The sequence below is a fragment of the Melanostigma gelatinosum genome (genome assembly GCF_949748355.1).
Source record: "Melanostigma gelatinosum genome assembly, chromosome: 22".
Lineage (NCBI taxonomy): Eukaryota > Metazoa > Chordata > Actinopteri > Perciformes > Zoarcidae > Melanostigma > Melanostigma gelatinosum.
In genome coordinates, this window is record NC_136655.1 from 7,413,929 (window position 1) to 7,427,653 (window position 13,725).

A 13,725-nucleotide genomic window follows, 5' to 3' on the forward strand; every position below is an offset into this window, starting at 1 on the left:
ATTAAACGCTTTTGGGAAACTCCAAGAAGATAAAACCACACGCACGATAGAAAGGACTGCATTAAGAGACACACACAAAGGCAAGAAGGAAGTGAAGGAATTCATAATCTAATTAAAAACAGGTTTGAAGTTTATGGCACATAGTTCTACTTGCCTGCAGTAATCGGGACCGAGCCTGGTGGACAATAAAGATGTATTGTATTGTAAAAGAAAATAACATTTCACGACTTGAAAAGGGATTGTTCTATTCAAAAGAGAACTCATATCCACATTACCTTTTTCACGCACAATAGTACACAAAAATGACTCCTCAGTTTCTTATGCTCATCTGAGGTTAAACATTGACCACTGCCTAAATTGACTCCAAATACATTGAAGGTAAACATCGCCTTTCCAGTGTCAAGCCATTTGGCCCGTTCTCACCATAATAAGGGATTTCTTGCCTCTTGTATTCTACAGAAATCCAGACTATCATGATGTCATGACGTCCTGCTGAAGCAGACTTCATGCGAGGTTAAAAATAGTAAATGCCTCGTTTGTGGCCAATCTATACGTTGAGATGTGTCCTATTACTTGATGACTTCTTATGCATACACATGATACAAGGCCTATAGAGGCCCCAATATATGCACATCCCAATTCAAAGGTTTTATAGCGACACGGGCATCCTTCACATATTTCACTGTTCTCATTCGTTTGCCTAAAGACACAATCGACTTTATTTTCCTCCAGAGACACTTTGACTGTAAACACAACTTCAAGGGATGGCATACATTTATATGATGTGACATTCCAGTCATTGGTACTACCGACTCTGCGCCACAAAAAAAAAAAAGAGGGCAGGTCAGTCCATCAATTCAGTGTTGTGATGCTGTTTGGATGGAAACAGTCTACTGAGATGGAGAGGAGGATGCCTGCCACTGACGGAATATAGCAAACACCCTTTTAGACTTGTCACGAGGGCCCTGGGAGGAAAGAGAGCATAGAGAAATGTCAGATAGTTTAAACTAAAGCGACATAGCTATGTGGTGAAATTAGCACGATTTTTTGGGGTGAGAATACAAATTGTTGACTCGCCTGTCCTGGACTACCCCCCGCTGTATTGGAGTTCTTCCTCATGGGCATGAGGAGGTCGAGAGCAGCCTTCCAGCCCTGCTGATGAAGCGCTGAGACTCCATCCAAACAGGGGATTGACCCAGGATCCACATTCTCCTTCCCCACGGAGACCCAGGGACACCAGTCTCTGTGCTGAGCGAGGGGGTCAAATGTATTCCTGTGCAGGAGCCCATCCTGAAAAAGTAGGCAGTAGTTTGTAATAACAAATTCAAAATAAGTAATGCAAAACCCTCTTTCAAATTGAACTAGGACTAGGATGTAGGTTATACTACCTTGTCTTGAATTAGGTAAAATACTGGATAAAGTGAGACCATGTCATGTTTCTCAGGGTAACAATGTTTGGATAAAGATATTGTATGTGTGATCTCATTGTGCTGCAAAAAACAGTGTGTGAAATCAGCAGTAATGTTAGTTCTTACAGGACCGCCAAATGAGAGGCACAGGCGTTTAGGAGGGGGGTGCAGGCTGGCAGTGCCATCAGATCCAGAGTTTTCCCCGTGTCCTCTACCGCGAGTTGCAGACCTTTTGCCCCTGGGCGAAGGACTTTGCAGCTCTTCACTGGGGCTCGGTGAGTCTCTGCTTCGGGCACGCAAAGACACAGGGGAGGAGGTTCCCTCACTCTGTAACACACACACACACACAAAGTAAAGTAACTCTGCTTAAAATGAATAGGTGCATATTTGCCAAGCTTATTTCGCTGTTCAACCTTCATTTGCTGAAAGCTTGCCTGGTCAGAGCGGGTGGTGTCCTGGCTCCTCAGCTTCATGCGACATGGAGTTGTAGCAGGGCTCAGCGAGGCAGAAGCAGGCTGGTCCCCCATGCCCTCAAGCGGGGCTGCTGGGTCAGGACCCGTTGCTTGAGGAGGCGGGCCTATAGTGTTTGGTGAGGAGTCTCCCTCGCTTCCCGTTCCCTCCATCTGGTGGAAGTTCCACAAGCCCACCTTGCGCATACAGTACGAGCAGGTGAGGATAGGCAGGTTCATTGTGTGCAGAGTTGGGCTAAGAAAGAGAAATGCATTGCTCAGACATCTTAATCAGGGAGGAAGTGCTAAAACAAGTTTGTACCATGTTTCTCTCAGTTAACTAAATGTCCATTCATTGTATTTCCTTCCATGTAGCTGGTGCATCATTGAGGATACATTTGACATTGACAATGTGCTTCTATGTGTGCTTACTCTGGTTTATGACAATATCAAGTGTTATTGTAAAGTGTGTTAAAGTGTCTAGCACAGCAATGGGGGGGGGGGGGGGGTCATCTCACCTTGCAGCCCAGCCACAGAGAGAAACAATGCATGCAGCCACTTGGACAGCCGAAGATTCAGAACATGGAGAACCTCCTTTTCTTTTCTGTTCGTCCTCGATCAGCTGCAGTACGACACTGACAACATCCTCAGTCAACGACTGCAAAGAAAACAGTGGACATTCATTGACATGTGAACAACTGAAAATTGTATGTTTTCTTACAGTTGAACACATGACGTTATTCTACAATTAATCTGACTGTCTCTTCTACAGTCTCCTGGCTAAAGCAATTTCTGGAAGAACACGTGTTCATAATGCTTCTAAATACTCTTCTCCTGCCTCACCATAGATTTCAGCTGCTCCGGCTTCATGGCAGGCAGCTGCTGTACAAGGAGACAAGTGCTCTGGAAGCGCTCCAAGAAGGCAGTGAGCAGTGCTGATGGTTCACAGGCCGGAACCAGCCAGAACCGCTCTGAAATTACATCAACATTCACCATAAACATGTGGATAACTCAGGGCAAATTCAGCTTAAATGACATGACAATCTTTTTTAGTATAAACATGCAATGGGAAGTTCTTGCTCCTACCTGGGCATGGAAAGTCAGGCCAGGGGCAAAACTTCTCATGCTGCGTCCGAAGCTGCCTTGTTATCTCCGCAATGCGGCTTTCATCTATTGAATAAAAAGAAGAAAAGTTGCCCGACCTTTCATTTCTTGGCAGACTTGGATAATCCTCAGCATAACCTTGCCAAAATAAAGTGCGTGTGCCCTTGTCGTTTTTCTGTAAATTTAAGCTTGGCTCACATTTTTCAAAGTCTAAGGTCGGTTGTAGTGCTGCACAAAGGAAAACCTGGCAGCTGGAGCACTTGAGCATATCACAGCCAATGTTGATCCAGCCATATCTGGCACACATCAGAGGGGACAGTGTGCGGGGTTTTCCTGCCCATTTCAAACAGTGCCACGCTAAGGAAAACTTCACTCAGACACAAAACAAGCAGTGTCACATTCATTATCACGCTGAATAAAAGAACATTTACTTTTTATGCGAAACATCAAAAAACATCAAAATCATAGATTAACAAGCGCCGTCTTCATTAACGATCACACAGTGAGCCATTCAAAAAAAACATGGATGCCTCCTGAAACTGGACCAAAAGGTCAAAATGAGTAAAAGGATATTGAATAGGATTCCACTCTTGAGAAAAAGGCGTCTTTGTTCGTTGCTTCACAAGATACTCGAGTGTTGCTTTTTACTTCCAGAACTTTCAAATTTCCTTCTTCACTGAAATCCACAGAGAGAAAAACAGATCGTCAGTTTCCACGTGCACGCTTCATATTTGAATAAAAACAAAAACGTGGAATTGATTAAATGTATGCGCACTGTATATTGCGTGATTCCTACTTTCTCATAATAACCCTGCACAGCTAGACATGGAGGCTTATTGGGGGGGTGAGCGGTAACACGCAGTTATGTAACATTGCACCTGAATGAAACAGCTCCACTTTTCCTTTTCTGCTTAACACGATCTGTTTGCTGTATTAACGCACAGTAGGAAGTCAAACAAAATGCCTTTAAACTAGCCCTGGAGGCTGGGCAGCAAGTGGACAACACTCCTGGCGTGAATCGCAAACTAATGAGGGTACCACGTTCCAGTAAAACTTTCGGTCCCCACCCCCTTATCTGTAACTGTGCACAATGACTGCCATAACACATTTGCCCGGTATATATAGACTAAATACAAGCAAGAATAACAACGGTGTTCACGCTCCTGGCATACAAGCTCCTACATCTGTGGAGACTTGTCCCTCTTCATATGACGCGAGTGAAGGCGGCTAAAGTAGCAGCGCTTCCAGGCTAGGTGGCTAACCAAATTAGCTAATGTCAACTTGTTTCCCCGGTCCCTTTAAATCAAACAAATAGCGCGCGATTGTTTAAAAAAAATGCACCTGTTGGATCCGATATCTGTGGACGACACTCCTGCATTGAGGAGCTCGCGAACTTTCTCTGGAGACGGAAAAGAAGGCTTTTGTTGATTAGTGTTGCCGAGACGATCCTCACGACTGCCGCCGAGAGTCGCCATGATCGGCTCTGTGGTCCTCCGGAAAATACAACCTGGAAGCGAACGTTCCGCTTAGTAAGACCCCCACCACAGCACACGAGTGGGCTCACAGTCACAGACCCAGAGTCGTATAGACAGATCATACAAAATAAACGGCTCTGACTGGCCCTGCATGACTTCTTCACTCCCGGCATCATTTTAATTTTGTTGTTGTTAAACTATCAGAATTAAATTTATAAATATTTATCAAGAAGGATAATTTTTTTTCATTTGACATAATGAGTTACTTTATACAAAGCAGGATCAGATTTAAAAGCTGTTATCCTTTTACACTTAATTTATTTCTCATCCATTTTGACATATATTTCCTAGCAAAGAGATAAAAGGTTAATTTAAAGAACTCTTATAACACAGGGAACGACAGAGGAATTATTAATCGGACCCTTTAAGTAAAAGCAGTAGTACTGTGCTCCGAAAATACTCCATCACAAGTAAAAGTCCTGCATTCAAAGTCTTTAAGAAGCAGGAGTATTGTCATCACATCCTCATTGTCAGCAGATTGATAAGCAGCTCATGGATCAGTCTCCTAAATCTCCTCCTCCCTTCACTCCTCCACTCACTACCACGTCATCTGCGTTCACCTCAACCGAGTACATTCTTGTAACACCAACCTTGCTGATAACGAAGACGACAAAAAGAGAGAACTTTCTCGGCTGGGCTGATGAGACTGATGAGGTCAGCAAGGTCCCCAAAAGTTTGCCTCCAATATTCCCCTCTTAAGAGCATCTCTAACAAGCTGACATCAGGGATAAGGGAGCTGGATGTGATGTTAACGAATGCCGCTAAGCTGCACTCCTATTGGGCATGGACCTCCTGCCTGGTACAGTGGTCCTCACCAACACCAAGAAACAGGCTCATCTTCTGGACAAATTGCACTCAACTAAGTCTGCAGATTTATCAAATTTGATGAACCTAAACACGCGTCAGGTCTTTGGCAGGTAAATCATTTCTAAATTATGATTTGATTATCCAACACAATCTTAATTTGATGTGTTTAATCAAATTTGGTTAGACCAACAGTGTAGCAGTTCTTATTGAGGCAACACCTCCCCACTTCAGTTTGGTGAGTAAAGTACGGTGCATTAATTAAAGAGTTGCCATTTTGTGCAATAATTCTATTAAGTGCAAGCAGGTGTCTTATTTTGGGAAATGTGTGTCTTTTTAATCGATCAGTTGAGCTGTAGGGCTATGCCACCTCAGTGCGAACATTCTTGATGACTTTGCTGAACTGCTAGCTGCTTTGACTTTGAGTGCGTTTTCAAAGTTAGAATCAGTAAATGGCATATCACTGAAAACACCAGTTATTCGTTCAAGCTTTCTTTTCCAACCCCTGCACCCTTGTGGGTCTCAGTCAATGAGTTTGTGATCATTTCAGTCGTAAAATTACAGATGTTATTGATGCCATCGCTGCCATTAAGTTAAAGGTAGTCGCTGGTTAGAAAAAAGCATAATGGAGGTGAAAAAAAAAGTTTGTGTCAAAAAAGTGACATATGTAAAGTAAGATTTTGCATTTATGATTTACAACTGAGAAATGCAAGGCAGTCCTTCTTGTACGACATAACTGCCAAAAACAATAATGATGCACATTTCTTATTGGCTGCTGTTACATGGCTGAGAAACCATCCAGCTGCCCACTTTTTCACAATTCATTGCATTAATTGCACAATTAAATGCATTGATATTGTTTTATAAAGTTGTTATTATGCGTTTTTTTCCAGATATTGTTGTGGACCACAACTACCAGTGAGGATACTGAGGTCATGTTCTTGGTAATATTTCTGGGAATTTGGTGTTTTGATGACATGAAGTTAAGTTTACCTTCTCAGACATATTACCTGTGTTAATATTACAAGTGTTCGTAGTTCACAGTGTAAAACTTGGACTTTCTATTTAACCACATGAATAATATCCAAACAGGTCCCTGGACCATGCACTTGGACAGAGAGAGGAAAAAATGTTGTTTTGGACACCGACACGCGTAGTCCCGCCCATCTCTAATGACGCGACTTCCTAATAACAAGCCTCCTGATTGGCCGAGTGTCTCACGGCCGGGGGGGTAAACATTTGTGAATGGCTTCATACTGACTGAGATGTGGAGTGGTTTATAATGTTTTATCAGCACTTTAGCAGATGTTTTTATTCGATGTGACGTCCTTCAGGGCTGGATTGTAACAGGGAAACGATGTCGGACACTGAAGGCGCTCGCAGTCCAGACCAGCTGAATAGATTCCAGAAACTGAGACACAGGCCGTCGCACGGTGAGACGTTAGCAGGTCGGTCAACAGCATGCTAACGATAGGTTTTAACTTAACGTTACCGTATTCTGCCTGTCAAATAAACACGGCGTGACTGAGCTCAGCTGCTCCACGTACCCCCCTCTTTGCGTGTTAAGAATGGAAACGTTTCCCGTAACCGCTACTGCTCACATTCCGAAGCTTAATGCTCAAGCTAACATCTAGCTAGTATGCCTGTTTATCTTTGCTTAGCTTTATATCCACCATATATTACGTGTTACTCAATGAATGGAAATGGTAGCTTAGTCATAGTCGTTCACCTTTCTGTAAAAACGTGTCTTTCAGCTGCACAGATAACCTATTTATAGTTATATGGCCTGACACACGATCATTGATTAGGTTTTATAGACCTGCAGGGCTCCCAGGAGATTCAGGGCTGGGGACCAAGTATTGATAATAATCAAATCTCGTACTCAATGGACATAACGTTACATGATTGAGATCTGTCATGTGTGGAGTCTTTGGTTCCTAACATTTTCCATTTGTCTGTTAGTATTAGAGTTATGTTGTGGTACATCGTTGGTACAGATCCTGGTCAAGTTCTGTTTTCTTTCTTCTGTTTTGTTGTTGTTGTTGTGTACCACAGATATAGACTGCAGCTGGCAAGGCCAGTCACACGACTCACACCTGGGGCCAAAGCACAGTCACACAGTCCAACTCAGGTTCCTCTGACTGGTATCGACAGGCAGCTGCAAAACGTATTCAATGGCCTTGATGACTGATAGACACCATAGTCTCACATGTCAGACGTGAATGTGACACTCCCGTCGAGCATGTGGTCATGCGTATCTTTCTGAACACACTTTTAGCTGTTTATTTGGGAGGGTTATGCCTCCAAGTTTGATCAAATATAGCTCTTCTTCCTAATGCGTCTGAATGCACTATTTAGTCCTCTGGACAAAAGCATCTGCCAGTAAATCATGGCCTGTTACGATTCTGAAATATTTGATTTGGGTGTGAGACAGTGATATAAAACTCGCCAAACTTGTGTTTGGTTACTGGCATTACATTTTGTGTCAGTGCGGATGTTCAATCATGCCGTCGCTCTACATTCCTCTACAAACGTCATCATTAACAATGCATTGGTTGGCTGAAACATCACTGTTCTCAGTTCTATGTAGGTTCTATTCTTAGTACATTAAACAAAGGTACATTATTCTATTTGGATTAATGTGCTCTGCATTCTGTCATCGTGTGCCTGTTTATAGAAAGCTGCTTATCCGTCAGGCCAAACATCCTCGTGTTGTGGTAACGTTTTATTCCCTGCTATTTGCAAAGCTTTCCTTATAAGGTAAAACATGTCAGCCTGGCAGATGACGTGGTGACTGTGTGATTCTGTATTTTAAATACAGCACTGTATATAAATAGACTTGTCTGTCAGCTTTAGTGGCAGAGTGCCATTTCATTTAGACTGCACTACACACGCCGTATCGTGTAATGAGGAGGACGCACCGATCGTCTATGGTTTTTATGGCTTATTATCTCCAAGCAGATATATTTAAGTTGAGATTCAACTGGGTGTGAACGCAATGCACAAAGGAATAAGTCTGTCTTCAGGGCAGGGCATGTTCAAGTGTTGACCCTGTGACTACCTGTGTGCAGAATGGTGTTTCCCTGCTTTCTGTCGGGGCAGTCTGTGAGAAGGAAGACCGATAAATGCCTTTTATCATGATGTCACAACGTTGTGACTCTTGTCTAGTGTCTCTGTTAGTATGCCCCTCCCCTCCTCATCCTATGAATCTTTGTTCCTCCCTCTCCAGGTCATCGTATGCCCCCTGCCCGCAGTGGGCATCGCTGTGTTGCGGACAACACTAACCTGTATGTGTTTGGAGGGTACAACCCTGACTACGATGAGTCAGGAGGCTCAGAGAACGAAGACTATCCGCTGTTTAGGGAACTTTGGAGGTACCACTTTGCCACCGGCTGCTGGCAGCAGATTCGAACAGAGGGCTATATGCCCACAGAGCTGGCGTCTATGTCAGGTGAAACATTATTTAATAGTTTTGAACATTTCAATACTTGCCATGAGTATTTTATACACAAAAGAAAAGAAAATCCAGTTTTCTGTTCATGTGTTTGTGTATTGAGTTTGGTGTTGCTTTGTTTCCTTAGCTGTTTTGCACGGCAACAACCTCCTGGTGTTCGGTGGCACCGGGATTCCCTTTGGGGAGAATAATGGCAATGACGTACATGTTTGTAACGTGAAGTACAAGCGATGGTCACTGCTCAACTGTCGGGGGAAGAAGCCCAACAGAATCTATGGACAGGTAACCTCATAAATCACTCCTTTGATTGCTCACTGGGTCAAATTCAATGACGGGTTTTGAAGTATTGAGACTGGTTGTTGGATCCAGTGGCTATACAAAACTCTGACTGACACTTTATTCCTCAGGCTATGGTTATTATAAATGGCTTCCTGTACGTGTTTGGAGGGACAACGGGTTACATCTACAGCACAGACCTGCACAGGCTGGACCTGACCACCAGGGAGTGGATTCACCTCAAGCCCAACAACCCTCCAGACGACCTGCCTGAGGAACGGTACGCCTTCATGTCGCCTGAATGTGCTGCAGGAACAAACCCGGCCAAAGGATCTTTTTCAGCAAAGTAAAATTCCATGACATGCTATGTGTGTGTGTCACAGGTACAGACATGAAATAGCACATGACGGACAGAGGATCTACATTCTGGGAGGAGGAACGTCCTGGACATCTTACCCTCTGGACAAGGTACTACACCACTAAGGGTATACTCACCAAAGACATTTAACTGTGTGCCAGACAGAATTTCAAATTCAACATGCTTATTACAGTTTCAAACTAAATCACTGCTCGACTAACAGTACATATTGTGTCTTTTTAATAGATACATGCTTACAATCTGGAGACTAATTCCTGGGAGGAGATTTCAACTAAACCTCACGATAAAATAGGTCTGTATTCTGCGCCTCACTTTTAACTAAGCCTGTTTTGTTCTCTTTCACAGCCTGCTAAAATGTGTGTGCTTTTGACAGGGTACCCTGCTCCTAGGCGATGCCATAGCTGTGTACAAATACGAAATGGTGAGAACTTTTCAATAATGCTGCGCAACCAATATCACCAGATTTATAAAAAAAATAAAAAAAGGAAATCCTACTTCTGTAATTCTGCTTCAAAGATAAACTGGTGCTCCTGATATCTGATATCACATCCTCGTATGTTTTGAAAGTAACACGTGCACAACTGTGAACACTATCTAACCATTCATTGTTCTGATGTAGATGTATTTATCTGTGGAGGCTACAACGGGGAATTGATATTAGCTGATCTGTGGAAGATCAACCTGCAGACTTTCCAGTGGAGTAAACTACCAGCAGTGATGCCTGAGCCAGCCTACTTCCACTGTGCCGCTGTCACCCCAGTTAGTACAACACTACCGTCTCTAATCACTTGTCAACTCCGCTTAGAACCTCTGGTAGTAAACGCTGCACTGAATATAATATTTACATCGTCCTCTCTTTGCTTCACTCTGTCCCAAGGCTGGCTGTATGTATATCCATGGTGGCGTAGTGAACATCCATGAGAACAAGAGAACTGGCTCTCTGTTTAAGATCTGGCTGGCTGGGCCCAGCCTGCTGGAGCTATGCTGGGAGAAGCTCCTCAAGGCCTTTCCCCACCTGACTTCACTCCCCACCATGCAGCTGCTCAACCTGGGCCTCACACAGGAACTCATTGAACGCTTGAAATAGGCCGCGCAGCGGAGGACGGACAAATTAATGGATGGGACAGACTGGAAGGAGTTGAGGTCTGACAGAGCACAGGATTCAATTCATAGCAAAATACTCTGGAAAACGCACTCTCCCTCCCCTGCCTGACGTAGCCCCGCCTTAAAACCAAAAACAATGGGATGCCTTTGTTTATTTTTTTGCTGTTTCAGTGAAGATAAATTAATTAAATGTGGAATGTTTTATGGATTTTACTCAACTCCCCCCCCCCACACACTTACATGATACCTTTGTGTCAAGCTAAACAAGAATTCCCTCTTATCTTCCAAACTGACAGCTGGAAAGACTTTATTTTGCCATGTCATATTTTCAAGGACCGTCTCTCAAATGTAAAACAAAAATGATCTGCCTTCTCTAGTACTTTAAAACAATCTGTGCAAAGGAAGAATGCATGTGTATTTATTTGAAGGACTACATTTCTTTCCCCCCATCATCTGATTGCTGTTTGCACACTGTGTCTTGCATATTTGTGGACATTTACTTTTTAAATAGATGTCATAATCAATCTATCTTCTAAGTCTAAAACATGGAAGACAATAGTTTTGCCGAAGGATCTTGACAGTTTTTTCACATTAGCCAATTTAATCCAAATCTCATTTATAATTTGTTTCTGCCAAAATGCTGTTTGTTTTTTTCTTTTTAATGATTTTGCGACTTTCCAGGCAGCAACTTTCAGAAGCTTGAGACTTATTGTACGTTATTGTTGAAGTTATGTTACATTGCATAAGTTTGGCATAAATTAAAGCAGACATGATATTCACTTTGAGGGATTACCAATCTTAAATATCTTTTTAAGTTGTTTTCATACTATATTAATGAAAACCAGTGTCTGCCTTGAGGGAAGGAAAAACATTTTTTAAGTTTCACTTCAAGTATTCTATGCCTTGAAAATGGTCGAGTATTTGTGGTAAATTAGCTAAAACATGCAGAAACACTGGATGCTCTTAATTAGGGTACGGAGGAAAGGTTCAATGCTGGATTCGCCCATGTCTGAGCACTTGTATTTCCTGTATTTTCCATTTTACATTATGTTACAGCCGAGTCTGCAAAAATGTTTAAGGGTGGGTATCTTCAAAATTGTTTCATTACCATGCCATTTGCTTTCAGGTCTCATTTGTACACCAAACCGTGCAACACATCACTGTGAATCTGGTGCTCTTTAAAATTAAATTTAAATGCTTTTATTCGAATAAAGACTTGATTCTGTTAAGACCGTTACTCCCTTTCTGTTGATGACAACATGTTTGGCACAGGGAGTTGCTTTAGTAGCAGGAGAACACAAACATTTCTTTTTACTGCAGTGCCTTTTTCAGACTTTTAATGAGGCTGACATTTCATCAATAGGCAGTATAAGATCTTCACATATCTAGACAAAAGGGTTTATGTTGTAAATTGTGTTTTTAAGAAAGTGAACATTTTAGCTATATTTGACCAACCCGTTGAATATAACCACTAAACATCTTGGTGTCAAATAACTATTTCAAATGCTGTTTCAAGGACACACTGTATGTTCTCTGTTAAAGGCCAGACGGTAGACTTAAGGACAGGACACAGCATATTGGGCCTTTTGGGTATTAGTCCTAAAAGCACTTGATAAACATATACAGTTCCTATGTGTAATTCATTAAACAGATGCCAAATAATTGAAACTTGCATAAAGTGATTCTGATGATGAATGAGAGGCAAGACCCAGGAAGGGATGTTGCTCTGTGGTTCTTCTTTACATTGCCCCTTTATGTTCAACATAAAACTACTTTGTGCATGATGTCATTTCCTGCTTTTAGAACTAACATAATCAAACCTTTACTATGAGATATAGTTTTAAAGATGATCGCTACAATGTTGTACAGAAGGCTGTGTGAATGTTGTGTTGGAATAATGTCAATAAAAGTGTTCTGTAAATAAAAAAACCAAACCATGTAGGAGTTTTGTAAATGAATGCATTCATTATGTCCTGTATAAACCACTTATTACAATATATCAGAAACAAAAATGAATACCACCAATTTACATAAGAGCAAAAAAAATTGAAGTTCCAGATCTTTACGACAGCCAGAAGTGGGAATGTGTTGAAGCGTGCAAAGCACTGCTCAGCATCACATATTGACAAGAAGCAGACAGCTATACGTTTACAAGTCTGCTGTCAAACTTTCAAAACTCAATCCAAAATCCCTTTCCATGTTTTGTGCCACTGAATCCACAGCACCTGAAGATGAAGTCAGTGTGTTTCTGTAGCGGCTTAACATGTTCGGAGCCTTAGGATTGTTCTTGGCAAGCAGGTCAACAAGAGGGCGGAGGAGGAGCAAAGAAGTAAAGCAGAAATGCTGCGGGAATATGCGGTTATCAATAAAGCAACCATTTTATGTATAGTGCATCATAATTTATGATTAAAACTACACCTCCGGGATGTACTTTCTCCTTTCATTCACATTCATCTACTGGCCACAAATTTAAAAAAACAACCGTACCTGGCAATACCCATGCCAATATAGTAGGATAGAGGAATGATAGAGGTGATGGCTGTGGCAAACTTGGTCTCTGCGCTGCATAAATGGTGTTCACGGTCAGTATAGCCAATAATGAGAGTGATAAATACCAGGGGGAGCAGGTCTGCAGGGAACAGAGACTTAAGGAGAACAAATGGACAGACAGCAGTACTGTATTTACCATGTACATCTGCAGAACTGTGCAAAAAGGATACCGAGAGCGAAAATGTTGATTCCATGGACAGTGTATTTGTAGTAATACGCATTGAAAGCATGATAACAGCACAAGAGGACTCTGGTCTCACACCCAAACGTCTGCAGAAGAGACCATAAAACACTCACCTCAAGTTACAAATTCATTCATTAGATGCAAACAATCAATTAACGGGTGAGGTTTAAAGGGCCAGTTCACACAAATCAAAAGAAAAAAACCCCTTTCTCTGCTTTCCTCGAGTGGCATCAGCAACACGTCTTTCCATGAACATCCTGGTTACTCTGGATACTGTGTCAATGTCAATTTTCATGTAGAGATATTTCTATTGAAGTTAATTCACAATGACAACTGTCCACAGTGTTAGAGGTATATCTCTAAACATTTGCAAGTTACGTACAGTACATGTTACATACCACTTGGGGGAGCTGTGTCCCCCCTCTTCCCCCACTCTGCCAACTGCTGTCTGCCAAGACCGATCACATCATGAATGCA

The 13,725-nt window shown here is 42.2% G+C and overlaps 2 protein-coding genes across 3 annotated transcripts; one reads left to right on the top strand and one right to left on the bottom strand.

Moving 5' to 3' along the window:
* Positions 1-695: 695 nt before the first annotated feature.
* On the bottom strand, positions 696-4,437 carry zc3hc1 (zinc finger, C3HC-type containing 1; the record flags this gene model as incomplete). Its single annotated transcript, XM_079294483.1, has 10 exons — positions 696-965; positions 1,078-1,290; positions 1,536-1,736; positions 1,844-2,114; positions 2,377-2,516; positions 2,702-2,829; positions 2,945-3,028; positions 3,161-3,311; positions 3,536-3,638; positions 4,304-4,437. The coding sequence occupies 10 exons, from the start codon at positions 4,435-4,437 to the stop codon at positions 891-893; spliced, it is 1,500 nt and encodes a 499-aa protein (XP_079150609.1). The 3' UTR covers positions 696-890.
* A 2,103-nt stretch (positions 4,438-6,540) lies between these two features.
* On the top strand, positions 6,541-10,853 carry klhdc10 (kelch domain containing 10). Of its 2 annotated transcripts, none has more exons than XM_079294989.1 (9): positions 6,541-6,749; positions 8,531-8,752; positions 8,883-9,037; positions 9,163-9,311; positions 9,415-9,499; positions 9,636-9,702; positions 9,784-9,831; positions 10,030-10,169; positions 10,288-10,853. In XM_079294989.1, exons 1-9 carry the CDS (start codon positions 6,659-6,661, stop codon positions 10,495-10,497), a joined length of 1,167 nt encoding a protein of 388 aa, XP_079151115.1. In that variant the 5' UTR covers positions 6,541-6,658; the 3' UTR covers positions 10,498-10,853. The 2 variants fall into 2 exon arrangements, with proteins under 2 accessions (XP_079151115.1, XP_079151116.1); XM_079294990.1 differs by having other exon boundaries at positions 6,541-6,734.
* The last annotated feature ends 2,872 nt before the right edge of the window (positions 10,854-13,725 follow it).